The following is a 13,203-nucleotide window of genomic DNA, read 5'->3' as shown; positions in this document are numbered from 1 at the left end:
TTAGTGGTTGATATTCTCATGAGAATCTAAGGTTCAATCATAAGAATTAATTACAAATAATCTGCCCTCTACTAACATAAGAAGTTGGAGAATTACATTAGTCAAAGGAAATGGCTCTTGAAAGTTGTGATGCGGAATAATTTGATTCTTCTCCTTTGAATGGATTTTCTCTTTAAAAAATGCATCAAATTTAACCATTTATAACATCATAATGGGTGTCAATGAACTGAGGTTGCTTCTAGTCCACCAAGATGTTAGAAGAATATAGGTTGGCCGAGACACATGATGGATGGGTTGATTTGGTAGTCTATGATAGACCTTGATTTGACTGTGATGAAGGAGAAACTTTAGCATGATTTTGAGGATGCTTTAAATGGTAGCATCAAATTTATTAGCTTTGGTCTGCTATTAATTTTGTGATGGGAGAAGTTCATTGTGCTTTGATGATGATATTAATTGTCTTGCATCTTGTAAGTGGTGAAAGCTTTGAGCTCGATGTTACTCCATCATGCACATAAAAATGATCCTCTAAAGTAAGGCTCTTGTGGCCTTTACTAAATATGTTGTGTTATCCTTGATTGAGGGTTTAATTGCTACCCATTTAAAATATGTTTGTAAAATATTGGGAATGTATCACACTTACGTGTCAAACTATTTGTACTAGAATATTCACGAAAGTAGATTGTTTGGTCAAATTTATATAAAGATCTAGCACACAAATAGATAAAATAAATCTTCATAATAAACACCAAAGTTTTTATGCAAAAAATCAAAAATGGAAGGAAAAAATCTATAAAGCTTGGCCTCAATTGAAAAAATTCACTATTTATTTCAAATTATGGAAGTCAAAGCTTCCCCATAATTGGGGAAGATTGAATTTCAAAATTAGAAGCAATTGTTTGGTCTCCTTTTATTGTACGTAGTATAGATTGTGGGAGAAGTATTGGATGGATGATGATAATGATTTGATGATTTTTGTGAAGTGAAGATGGCAGGCAAGTAATAATAATCGAAAGATGATGATTGTTGTCAACGATCATCAACTTCAGTTGTCGAATACATCTCTATAGTTCGTCAAATCTCTTCCCCTTTTTTAACTTCAGAACAACGACCCCTTTATGTAGAGAATAATTTCTTTTATAGTAGCTTTTTGATAAATTTGATCATAATTACATAATTCTTCATTGGATGGCCTAAAACTCTATAAATCATTCATTCAATATTTAAGTGTCTTGATAATTTTAGAATTGAATGATCTTAAGTTTGCTCGATTAGTCTCGTTGATATATATAATTTAAGCATATAAAAAAATTTGAGTGATATATAAACCCCCATAAAAATATAAACAAAATATGTTTCAGCGGTGACCTTACCGCTTGCAGCCTAACCCAGCTCAGATAATGTTCCCGCCCGGCCTGGCTTTATCGCTACACCCGTTATCTCTTACTGTCTCTCGCAGTTTCTTCCCCTCAGTCATCTTCCATGGCTGCCACCGTCTCGCCCTCCATTTTCGTTACTCGTCTCCCTTCACCATCTCACAAGATTAGCATTCTCCCTTCCTCCTTTCTCCCAGGCTTCGACTCCACACCGAAGATCTCTTTCCGCCCACTTCTCCACAGAGAGTGCTCCCTTCTTCGCTCTCCGAGGCCTTTCATCGTCAAAGCCATGGCCCCTCCAAAGGGAAAAGCCAAGAAGGGTAATTTTCCTACTGATTATATCTTCTTGATGAATTTCTGTTTAGCATCTCCTTTACCTTCGCAGTGGTGGGTGTGATCAAGCTCGCTCTTGATGCGGGGAAGGCCACGCCTGCGCCGCCGGTTGGACCTGCGCTGGGCTCGAAGGGCGTAAATATTATGGCTTTCTGCAAGGAGTACAATGCCAAGACGGCGGAGAAGGCTGGCTATGTGATTCCAGTCGAGATTACCGTTTACGATGTGAGCAATTTCCTCGTTTTCGTTTCCAGTTGATTCTTATTTCATCTTTATGCTCGAATCAACGGTTTCTTTTTTATTTTTTAATTATTATTTTCATTTGCCTGCACCATGGAATTGGATTTTGGTTCAAATTCGAGGACTTAATATACCTTTTTGAATGTTTTCATTACAAGGCTTGATAACAGGTAATTTTCCCCTCATCTATGTTGAACAGGATAAGAGTTTTACTTTCGTGTTGAAGACACCGCCGGCCTCAGTTCTTCTCCTCAAGGCCGCAGGTTTGAACTTCTACTCATAATCTGAAGAGTTTGATTGCTCTAATGTCCGCTAAGTATTGTTCCATGTTCAAAAGATGGTTCTTTAAAGCCAAGATTGCTCATTTATAAATAAATCTTCATTAGTGAAACTCGACTTAATAAAAACTAGATATGTTATAGCATATGTCGGGGTAGGCAATATCCAGACTAGAATGTTAGCGAGATGTAATATGCAATATATTTTTTATTTAATTATTCCTTTAGGATTTTTTATCCAATCTCTATTATAAGTAGAGGGGTTCTCCAAGTGAATGAACACAAAAAAATATTTTCTCTCTAACATGTTATCAGATCAAGGTTAGCAACCATAGCTATGGGACTCCCTCTCCATTCCTCTAACCTTTCTATTCCACCAATGTCTTCTATGCTTGATATTATTTGGCCTTCACATGCATTACATAATACTTCTCGAGTTCTCGTGCTTCAGACCTCCACTCCTCTCATGGCTTGTTCTTGGTCTTGCTTATGCCTATCATAGTCTCTATTGTTGCTCCCCTCCCACAATACGCTGTTTCTCCATAGACCTTTTCTCGGCCAATATTACACATGCTGCACACATTCCTTAATTCAATCCTAAGACTACTTTATTTAGTGCAGTGCTTCATGAGCCACACTCACAGCTTGTATCGATGCAACCATGCAGCCTTCTCTTAATTCGCAACCTTGCAACTACAATATGCCGACCTATCTGCTTGCTGTCTTCCCACTGTCAAAATCAACTTATTTTCATCTACAACCTAGTTCTATGATTGCCCCATTCTCCATTTTAATTGACATGCATGTTGCTCAAGGTGAGGACAAAATATACATGTTTGAAACGCTAAATATGAATTGAAACTAAGTTTTCATTTTTTATTTTACAAACTTTTGAAAGCTTTTGCTTCTGTTGAATTGCATATTAGTATTGTTGATTTTCCTATCTTTATTAGAGACTAATCTTATTGGCATTGTATTTCTTATTGTGTTTATTGATAAAATTCTACTAACTGGGAGTGATACATCTGACATGATTGAAATAAAGAAGTAAATTCAAAAAAGCTTTTGTTACCAAAGAGTTGAGGAGCCCAAATGCCTTCTTAATTTATATAATAAGGAAGGTGGATTAAAACTTTCCAAAGAATGTGGTTTTCTTATTACCCATCCTATGATCTTAGAATGCGATAATCAAGTCACATTTATATTAGTAGCAATCTTTTTTCCATGAAGAACTAAATTTATCAAAGTTGGTTGTTACTTTATAAGGGATATTATTATAACAACCTAAACTCTTAACTGTTGAGGTATTATCTATTTTAGCATGATAGCCTCACAGTTTTGTCCTGTTGGTGTACTATCTCAGAAGGTCACCCTTCCCATGATTGCTCCTGCACGAGCATGCTTAACTTTGGAGCTTCTTAATGAAATTTCAACCATCATACAAAAAAGTGCCTCAATATTTAAAAATTTATCTTCATTTCATTTTAGGGGTTTCAAAATCTTTTCCACTTTAGTAACTTATGTCCTCGTCAATATCCTTATACTGAAATCATTTATCGGACATATAGGATTCTAGAGGTGGCATCTATAAGTTTAAGTGGTGGCTTCCACAATATAGCACTTCATACCATATATGATTCACAATCTCCCCTACTTAAATAACTAACATCCTCTTTTTAGTTGATGAATTTCACAATCTCCCCTACTTAAGTAATTGATGTCCTTGTCAATATCCTTATCTCATAATCATTCACCCGGTAGATAAGGTTATAGAGGTGGCCCCTACAAGTTCAAGGGGTGGCTTTCACTATGCAGTACTTTGTCCCATATAGAGTTCAAGAGGCGGCCCCCATGGTGTAATACTTTATCCTGCATAATATTTAGTTCTCATCTTCTTGCTGGTGTATTGCTCTGATACCATTTTGTAATAGCCCAAACTCTTAATTATTGAGGTATTGTCTGCTTTGACCTAATGGCCTCACGGTTGTCTCGCTGTTGTACCTTCTTTGAAGCCAACTCTTGGTCCTATTTGATAAGCATCTTTTTGGCACCCATTGTACTAATAGAGTGTCTTAAGAGTTTTCAAGTAAAAGTTGGAAATGGCTAAATAAAACCTCTTGATAGTTAGTTTTCTAGAAGATTATTGGAACGGTTTGTTTTGGCCGAAGTTGTCCGCAAGGCAATAAGAGGGGCCTTAAACTCCGACCTATGTTACTTTGTGGCCAAACTAGCAGTTGGTGGTTACAACGGAGTCTGGCCAAAGATGGTAAACTCAAAAGTTTTTCTTTTCTCTCTTATCTATCATGGAATTCTCTGCCAATACATTTTTGTGTCATTGTCCATATACTAGTTAGTTGGCTTTTGCAACTGGACAAATTTTGGAATAGAGGTCAGATGGAGCCAACTAAAATTAGAGGAAAGTACTACTAGCCACACAACCCATGCTCCTTATATAGAGCTAGAAACCAAGCCTTATTTATCTGGGTTTCTAATAAAACCTGTTTTGATGCGGAAGAATAAACAATGAAATACTATGAAATTTAATTTTGATGATATTATTCATTGAACAATAGTATCTCTTTATAAATATGCATGATGGATACAGTAGGTAGGAAATAAAGGGAGACAATAAGTGTAATAAAAGGGAGAAACATGTAAATCATGCAGAAATTAATACCATCTTTTTATAAGGATATATTTATATAATTTTTTAGTATGCTAGCCCTCTATCTCAAGCTGGAGCTTATATATCTGTTGTCTACAACTTATCACATAGCAGAGAAAATAGTAAGGGATATAGAGCTTTGGTGAAGATATATGTCACTTATTCTGCACTATAAGGCTTCATTTGGGACGGCTTCTTTGCTATTTTCTAAAACAATTTTTTAGTACAAAAAATTTCAAAAAATTTCTTGAATTGAAATTTTTTGTACTAAAAAACAGTTTTATAAAGTAACAAAAAAAGTTGTCCCAAACGAAGCCTAAATGTGAGGAGTAATAATCTTTTTGGTCACAACATCTTGATGAAGTGTTGCTATAATTTTAAAGAGATGTTTGATTAAGTATAAAAGCAACACGAGAATATTTATAGAAAGTAACAAAAAAAAATGCCACAACCTCACTTCCAATCTCACTAAAGGAGGGGTAGAACTGGCTGCCTTGCTATGCTTGAAAATAAAATAATTTCAATTTCACTTTAATTGCTTTTGAACTTTAATTCCTTTCAAACCTCAAGTTTTGAAAATAATCTTCTACAATGCAGCCTAAAGTTTCACACAAAATTACATAACTACTATTATTAACTTTCATTAATTTCACATAATTGTCCCATTAAAAAAATCTTACCTCAATTTGTCTCTTCTTGCCAAATCGAACTTCCACCAATTTGCTTTCTTTCTTTCTAAAATCCTACATTATTATTTTCCATCAAAATAATATATATATATATATATATATATATATTTGAACAAAAAACATGATTGAAATCACTTACAAAGGAGAATTTTTCTAACACAAAATCCTTCTTTTTCTCTCAAGTTCTCTTCCTTCTCCTTTAAAAGATATTTGGATCCTTTATTAAGTTTAAGTCACGAAGGAAATTCACACAAAGTGAACGAGAATGACAAATAACTTACCTTGCTTCTCTTCCTTCTTCCTCTTCGTTCAATTCTCTCGGTTGAAGCTTCTCATGCGATTTGCTCCTATAGGAGTGAATGAAATGGAGATATCTCACGTGAGGAGTCGTTCTTTTTCACTCCCGTAATTGTTCATTTGCTCAGAATCACGAACTGAACCCATCTGGAGGTTTTACGCACACATACGGTTGCTCGGTTTGCTGCCTGCTTCAGTCCTGCTCACGGAATGTCCGCCTGCTGAAAGAACAGGCCTGTTCAGTTAACTGAACAGGTCCAGTTCTCACATTTATATTGCTCCATATAGACAACCTCATTCAAGACACTATGAAGGTGTTACTAATACCCTTTTGTAACATGGTTCAACTTTGGCTTTTGGCCATCGAGAGTAGAATGCTAATAGTTCAGTCTAGCTATCAGAGATCAAGTTTCATAGGAATCTATCCTATAGAATTGAGAAAAATCTTCGACAACTAGCTAGCTTTGTATCAATTAATGGACCCATCAAGATAAAACTTAAGATTAAAAACCCATTGCCAGGTGATTTGTTTGACCACAGGGGACGGCCAACCAATTCTCATGTTTATCGATTATGCAGAGCATCAATCACAGCATTTATAGCCTATTTATGTAAAAGATGTCACAATACTTCTATATATATCATGTAAATAGAGACAACATGATAAAGTGGTGCTAAGGCCTTGAAGAGTTGAGGATTGAAGAAAATAAATAACACACCAATATACAAACATGATAAACACATATTCCTCACTAAATAAATGGTATCACTCTCAAGCTAACCATTAAGAGATTGTTTAAACTAGCCACTCATCTTAGTTTGAAAAAGAGAATAATATCACCTTGTACTAAAAAATATGGTGCTTACAACCTAGTTTCTATGACTATTTATAGGTTTTACATTATGAAGAATATAGAAAGACAAGAATATCGAAGGGCCAAAAAATAAAATGAAAAGTCAGCTCCATGAAAGTCCATAGTTACATGAAATATGAAATATAAATTCTTAGCCTCTTTATCTTTCATCTTCTTTCATTAAGAGTCTCATGAAGAAGTTACTTCATGATCACTTTCAATCTTAAGGAGAAGCTACCTCAAAACTACTCTAGATCTTAAAGAAGCTATATCAGTACTACTCCAAATAATTAAGGAGAAGCTACCTCATCATGCTCTCATCTTTATGGCCGGCCCTAGCTTACTCTAATTGCCCATTTTATCCATGAGGATGCTGATCCAAGCAAAAATGCTAATAGGTTCTAGGCTTTATATGCATGCTGAAGCTTATGGGAAATGGATGTATATAGAAATAAGTCCTGTGTAGCCATGCAGATCCTCTTTTCCATTGTACCTTCTTTCCTTGAGTTTTACACTATTCTAAGAAGTGCAAAGAGAAGTCAAATGAACCCCTCTATTTTTCCGCAGTTTCTCCACATGAAAAGGCAATAGTGTATTTTTTGTGTGCTGACATACTATCTTAAATGTTAGCTCAAGAGATTCTGCATTTAACATTTTCCATAGGCATGTATGATTTTAAGGGTATGGATTGAACCCCCTTTATTTTTCTATTTTTCTTTTGGCATCTCCAACCGAATCCCAAACAAGTGTTTGCAGTGGCTGCGAAACTCTAAACGTCATATTCAATGCCATTTTGCGCAAGGTGAATAGTGCGACGTCAATATTGACGTCGTCCCACAATATTGACGTCGCACTTTTCACGTGCGTCATTTTTTTCTTCATCTCTTCCGGTTGGAGAAAGAATATACTTGGAATATTCTTTTTTATGTTAAAAATGGAGTTCGGTTAGAGATGAATTACTGCATTTTACAGTATTACTGTATTTTGGAGTGTAAAATGAGGTTTTCGATTAGAGATGATATAAAGAAAGTTATTTCATTTTTGCTGTGATTTGTTTCCTTAAGCTTCCAGTAAAGACCTGGGAAGTTTACTGCATCTGACATTTCCACAGAGCTTGAACTCTTCTCTCCAGGAAGACTATTTACAAGGCCCACATTCTGGTTTTCTTGACATTTTTTTGCTGAGTTATAAATGAGCTTATAATAATATAAATTTTTAACTCGTTTGTACTAATCACATCATATTATCCTTTTCTTGACTAGCACAAAATTCTTTTCATTAGTTCGTACTCTTTGCCAAGAAAGATCAGATTTTTGATATCTCAGATGATCCATTCTCCTATTACCAATTTGTATCAGCTTCTTCTATAACAATCGAAATTGCTTGAATGATATATTCCTGTTAATCTCTGGTGCTTAGGAGTGGAGAAAGGTTCGAAGGAGCCCAAGTTGCAGAAAGTGGGGAAAGTAACTATCGACCAAGTCCGGACCATAGCGCAGGAGAAACTGCCTGATTTGAACTGTACAACCATTGAAGCTGCCATGAGAATCATTGCTGGTACTGCTGCTAACATGGGAATCGACATTGATCCTCCATTACTTGAGCCAAAAAAGAAACAGCTTCTTTTATAGGTATTTAGAACTAGCAATTTTCAATTTTTTTACATTTCCAGTTCCTGTAAGTTTTGTGACCTTCAATTATTAAACTTAATGTATGCTTTCTGGTTTATCGAAAATTTAAATTATTCTTTTTAAGGGTAAAATGTCTTTTTTTTTATATAAGCTATAAAATGTGGGATAGTTCATGCAATTTCAAAACGTATTTCATGTTTTTAGGTTTGTTTGGGATAGCTTTCTTACTGCTTTATTTTTTCAGACCGCAATCATAATTTTTGTTGGGATGCCATTTTTCGCTGCTTTCAAGAAATTTGTGTTTGAAAACTATATTTTATAATCACTTTCAAAAAAGTTAATTTCTACGCAACAGTTTTATAATCTCCTTTATAAAAATTTGTAGTCATCCTAAATAGACATGTCACTAGTTTATTAAGGAACTTGATTATAAGTTGGTTTTTTAAAAGTTAAATGGTTGACAACTTAACAAAGAACATAGCTTTATGTTTCTTAATTATTTTCTTCGTCGAGATTTTATGCTGAAGGTATGACTCAATTTTTTTAGAGGTAATAGCTGAGTTCAAAAGCTGTTTTACTTTATTATTATTATTATTATTTGATTTTCATATATTATTGAATATAAATAATCATTTATATTCTTTTAGGAATGTGCACGTGTTTAAAGGTTATATTAAGATGCTGATGCTGGAGTTTATCCAATTTTTTTCATTTTCAGTCGCAGGAGCTGTCATTTTGTATTATTGCGTCAGGAAATTAGGCCTGCAAATGAACTTAGTTGAACGAGCAGGTGCTTGTTCATATCTGAGCTTATTTATTAACTTGTTTAAGCTTGTTTCAAGCTTTTATATTGTGTTCAAACTTGGTTCATTTGAAGTGATTGATGCTCATATTTGGTTTGTGTTCGGTTTATGTTCGTTTTGTTCCGTGCTTATCGAATTTTAAACAAACGATCCTTGTCTATCTATTAATGATATTTACTTTCTAGATATTCATTAGCTTAACCAAAGAGCCTTATCATGCTTACTAACAAGTAATTACCATAGAGACTATTTGCAAACATATTTAACGAGTAGTTTTTGAGTTGCCAAATGAGCCCGTTTATGAAAAGATGAGCTAAAAAAATATTTTTTCTTATAAATAAGCTTATTAATGAACTCTTTAATCAACTACAAACATGAACAAATCTATTATAGTGAAGGAGCCTCTCGTTCCAAAGACGATCCCTCGGCTATGAACAATAATCCGTGGGAAGACTACCTGGATTACATTAATTCCTTTCATAGCTAGGTTGCTGATTTAGGAAGGATTATATTACATTGTGGACCTCCGAAAGGGTATCCACTATGCAGGGGACAGTGCAAAGGGAATACGACCGCACCATCCCGAGGGACGAGACGATAGTAGGCCTCCATGCTCTTCGCAAGCGGGCTAATGGAAGTACAGATTAGATCGCACATACGATTAACCATTGAGAATAGCGGCTCTCGCCAATGCACCTCAATGGGTAATAATATGCACGACCCGATCGAAACAACAGGTTTTCCCAACTCAATACATCAGCTCGAGTGTGGTTTATTTGATGGTGGAATTCCGTTTCCCACGGGCACAAGCTCTTGTATTTTATTACATCTAAGGTCGGAGCCTGAGAATGATGTCGATTAAGGATCCGCATTATTCTTTCCGAAGTGGAATTGACACAAAAGGGCGGAGATTAGGAAATCCTACTCAAAGGAAAATGAAGGGTTCAAGTGGTTTAGTCAACATGCACGGTTCATCTCAGTATCCGGAGGGGCTAAAATAGAGAGGAGATACTAGAGAAAGGAAACAAATCACTCAAAGCATGCAGAGGGAAAAGATGGAAGTGACGTCATCCACGTGACACGAATAAACATGATTTATAGTCCCTGAAGAAAAGGAGATTTACCCACCGATGAGGCGTACTACGAGACACCCAATGTAGTAGTTTTAAACTTTAAATCTAAGGTGTTAGTGTTCTACACCCATCATTAACATCTGTGTCCTAACTAATGCATCATGGACTTATATCCTGCCTAAAAAAGGAAAGCCAGCTAACCTCCTAAGCGCATAAAATTCATGTTGTTCATTCTTTATGAAAGATGGATAGGTAGATCAGTTATTGGAAGTAAGGCCAACGTCTAAAGAGTTTCCTAATTGGCCTTGGACTTATATAGGGTGAATGCTCTTAGAGTTAATGCAATTAAATTTTTTATTTAGTTGGTTCCTAATGCAATATATGTTAGTTGAAAAGTCTCAAAAATCAGAAAGGCATGAACTTTAAAAAAACTTATAAAAATAATTTTTTAGAAAAAGACTGGACTTCCCAAGGTCTAACACCTCATCCTTATAGGCCAGATTATCCAGACTCTATCTGCAGGTGGGGAAGTGTCTTATAGAATGAGAAAGATAAATATAATAACATGCATGCGACCCCAGACTATTCTGGCTATTACCTAGGTCCTTAGATTTCTATGTTATGTAATTCTTAAAATTTTGAATCTTAGTTATGAGTAGAAAATTTTTTATCCTAGAGAGCCTAGTGAAAACAGGTCACACACATGTAAGAAAGAAACCTAAGAAAAGTAGGGAAGTTATATTGCTGATGCAGACAACTAGATAAAAAAATAAAAAGGGAGAACACTAGGACTAGTAGAACTTTTCTCAATTCAAATTTTAGAAAGCCAACATCAAACAAACCTCCCAACAAACGAAAGTTAAACAAACGAAAACTAAATTAAAAATAAAAATAACTACCCTCAAAACAACCATCTAGCGGTCACCTCACTTGCAACGAAATAGTAGGTAATGTAATAGAAGTGCTTAAGGACACGCAAACCAAGGGTCCATCACAGCTACTTGGGCCAACGTCCACCACAAACTCCTCCAGCAAATGCTACCAAACCGGCCAACCAACACCTATAATAGCTTGAGAAGAAATATACAAGTGGAGTGGAAATTTGTGGAGAGAAGAAGTAGATAAGAAGCCCAAGATGAAATCAAAGAGAAGAGAAGAAAAATGGAACAAGCTCGTAAACTTTCCCAAGAGGAAACCCTCAAGTTTTTAGAGAACTTTGCTCAACAAACAACAACTTCCAAATGCTTCAAAACATCAAATATATATATGTGAAAAGAGGCAACCAAACAACCCCAAACACCTCCAGCTGAACCAATCAGGAAAGGGGAAACAGAAGGCCAGCAAGCGGCTCTAGTAGCAACACCTGAAGGGGCCACATGGGGGATAGGAATGGGCAGCCACGGGGAATAGGAAAAACTAGCCACAGGATAAGAGCCAGGCGGAGAAACCGAAGGCAAACAGAGAGGGGGAAAGAACCAGGACAACTTCCCTTAATGAGCTAAAAAGGAGATGAACTACAAGTAATAATGAGCTGATAAAGAAGCAACAGCTCAGCAATAATGAGTTGAAAACATCACAGCTCCCAACAAAGCAGTAAAACCCGAACAACCAAGCTCAAACCAAGAAGCCCACATTAGCCCAAGAGCCAAGGCACCAAAGAAGCTAGTAAGCCCAAAGTAAAACATGTCCAAAGCACTATCTATACATGATCATTGGTTGCTTTTCATCATAGGGTAGCAAAATTAAAAAACAAAAATTAAATATAACATTCATAGTACAATAAAAACTGAAAAAATTGAAATTTGCATGCATCAATTGCACACACAAAGTAAACACATCAATATAAACCACCAGAGTAAAGTAAAATCCTCAGTCCACGGCATGTGTTGTATAAGTATAACCTAGGGTCTGCAGAAAAGTAATTGTGGTTAGGCCTCACCGACAACCTAGATTCTAATCATACTGAATGACATAAGTCTTAAAAGCAAGTTATTTTGTCTTTAAGTCTTCGTCTTCAGGTGGATCCTCCTCTGGATCATTTTCCTTCGGATCATCTTCCTCCAGATCGTCCTTCAGAATGGTACCCAAATGACTAAGAAATTTCCCATCAAGGGCATTTGTTTTTCTCTTTGGGTACCAAGTGTTTGAAATGCCTCACTTTTGAAGACTTTTACAACTCGATATTAAATCTCAAATTACATTATGAAAAATAAAATATAGACTCAAACTGAACCTGCAAAGTTATCATAATAGAAAATTTTAAGCAATTGAATATAAAACAACCCAAGCAATTATATATGAAAAGAAAGTGCTCATTGCCAATCACACTTGACCATGTTGTTTTTTATTTAAGGATGGAACTTTAGCAATTTCTGAAGCACATGCAGAAAATACTGATAGTTTTAAAGCTTAATGAATTTTGCCCTCTCTTTATTAGCGCTGCATGAGCATGACCACATGCAGAAGACAACGTTAGTAATAAGAGCGCCCCTAACCCATGGGTGATATATCGAACAAATCATATCACAAGCAAAGTAAAGAAGGCACAACAATGAAATAAGCATCATATTAATCACAATACATCAAAGCAAAGCAAATCAATCAATCACGCATGCCACACACAGAGCATCACATCACAGAAAGCAGAAAAGGAAAATTGTCGGCCCTAATCCTAGAGCTAGAAGTGGTGCCCTAACAAATCTACGTGTGTGTAGTAGACTTGTGTGGCTTTAGATAGTTCATATGTTGGGTCGTTAGTTCAAGTTGCTTCGCATTCGTATTTGTTGAAAGCCTGAAAGGGAAACTTTGATTAAAATTTAAATATTAGTGAATTAGGATCCATTTTAGTTAATTTAGTTTGTGGATCAGTTTTAATACTTAGGGTAGTAATCTTTGAAATTTCAATTGAATAAAATGGGTTTTAAAAGGTTCGGGACCATCCTACTCGTTTTAGTTGGGGGGGGG

At 35.6% G+C, this 13,203-nt stretch overlaps 1 protein-coding gene across 3 annotated transcripts; it reads left to right on the top strand.

The window, feature by feature from the left end:
* The first annotated feature begins 1,419 nt into the window (after positions 1-1,419).
* Positions 1,420-9,275, top strand: LOC110100811 (50S ribosomal protein L11). Of its 3 annotated transcripts, none has more exons than XM_020828487.2 (5): positions 1,420-1,696; positions 1,762-1,934; positions 2,149-2,212; positions 8,152-8,363; positions 9,011-9,275. In XM_020828487.2, exons 1-4 carry the CDS (start codon positions 1,483-1,485, stop codon positions 8,361-8,363), a joined length of 663 nt encoding a protein of 220 aa, XP_020684146.1. In that variant the 5' UTR covers positions 1,420-1,482; the 3' UTR covers positions 9,011-9,275. The 3 variants fall into 3 exon arrangements, with proteins under 3 accessions (XP_020684146.1, XP_020684148.1, XP_020684147.1); XM_020828489.2 differs by having other exon boundaries at positions 9,082-9,268; XM_020828488.2 differs by lacking the exon at positions 9,011-9,275 and having other exon boundaries at positions 8,152-8,486.
* Positions 9,276-13,203: the final 3,928 nt, after the last annotated feature.

The sequence above is a fragment of the Dendrobium catenatum genome, unplaced genomic scaffold (assembly GCF_001605985.2).
Source record: "Dendrobium catenatum unplaced genomic scaffold, ASM160598v2 fragScaff_scaffold_716, whole genome shotgun sequence".
NCBI classification, from domain to species: Eukaryota; Viridiplantae; Streptophyta; class Magnoliopsida; order Asparagales; family Orchidaceae; genus Dendrobium; species Dendrobium catenatum.
The sequence above is the reverse complement of the archived record's forward strand: the minus strand, read 5'-3'. Positions and strand labels throughout refer to the sequence as shown.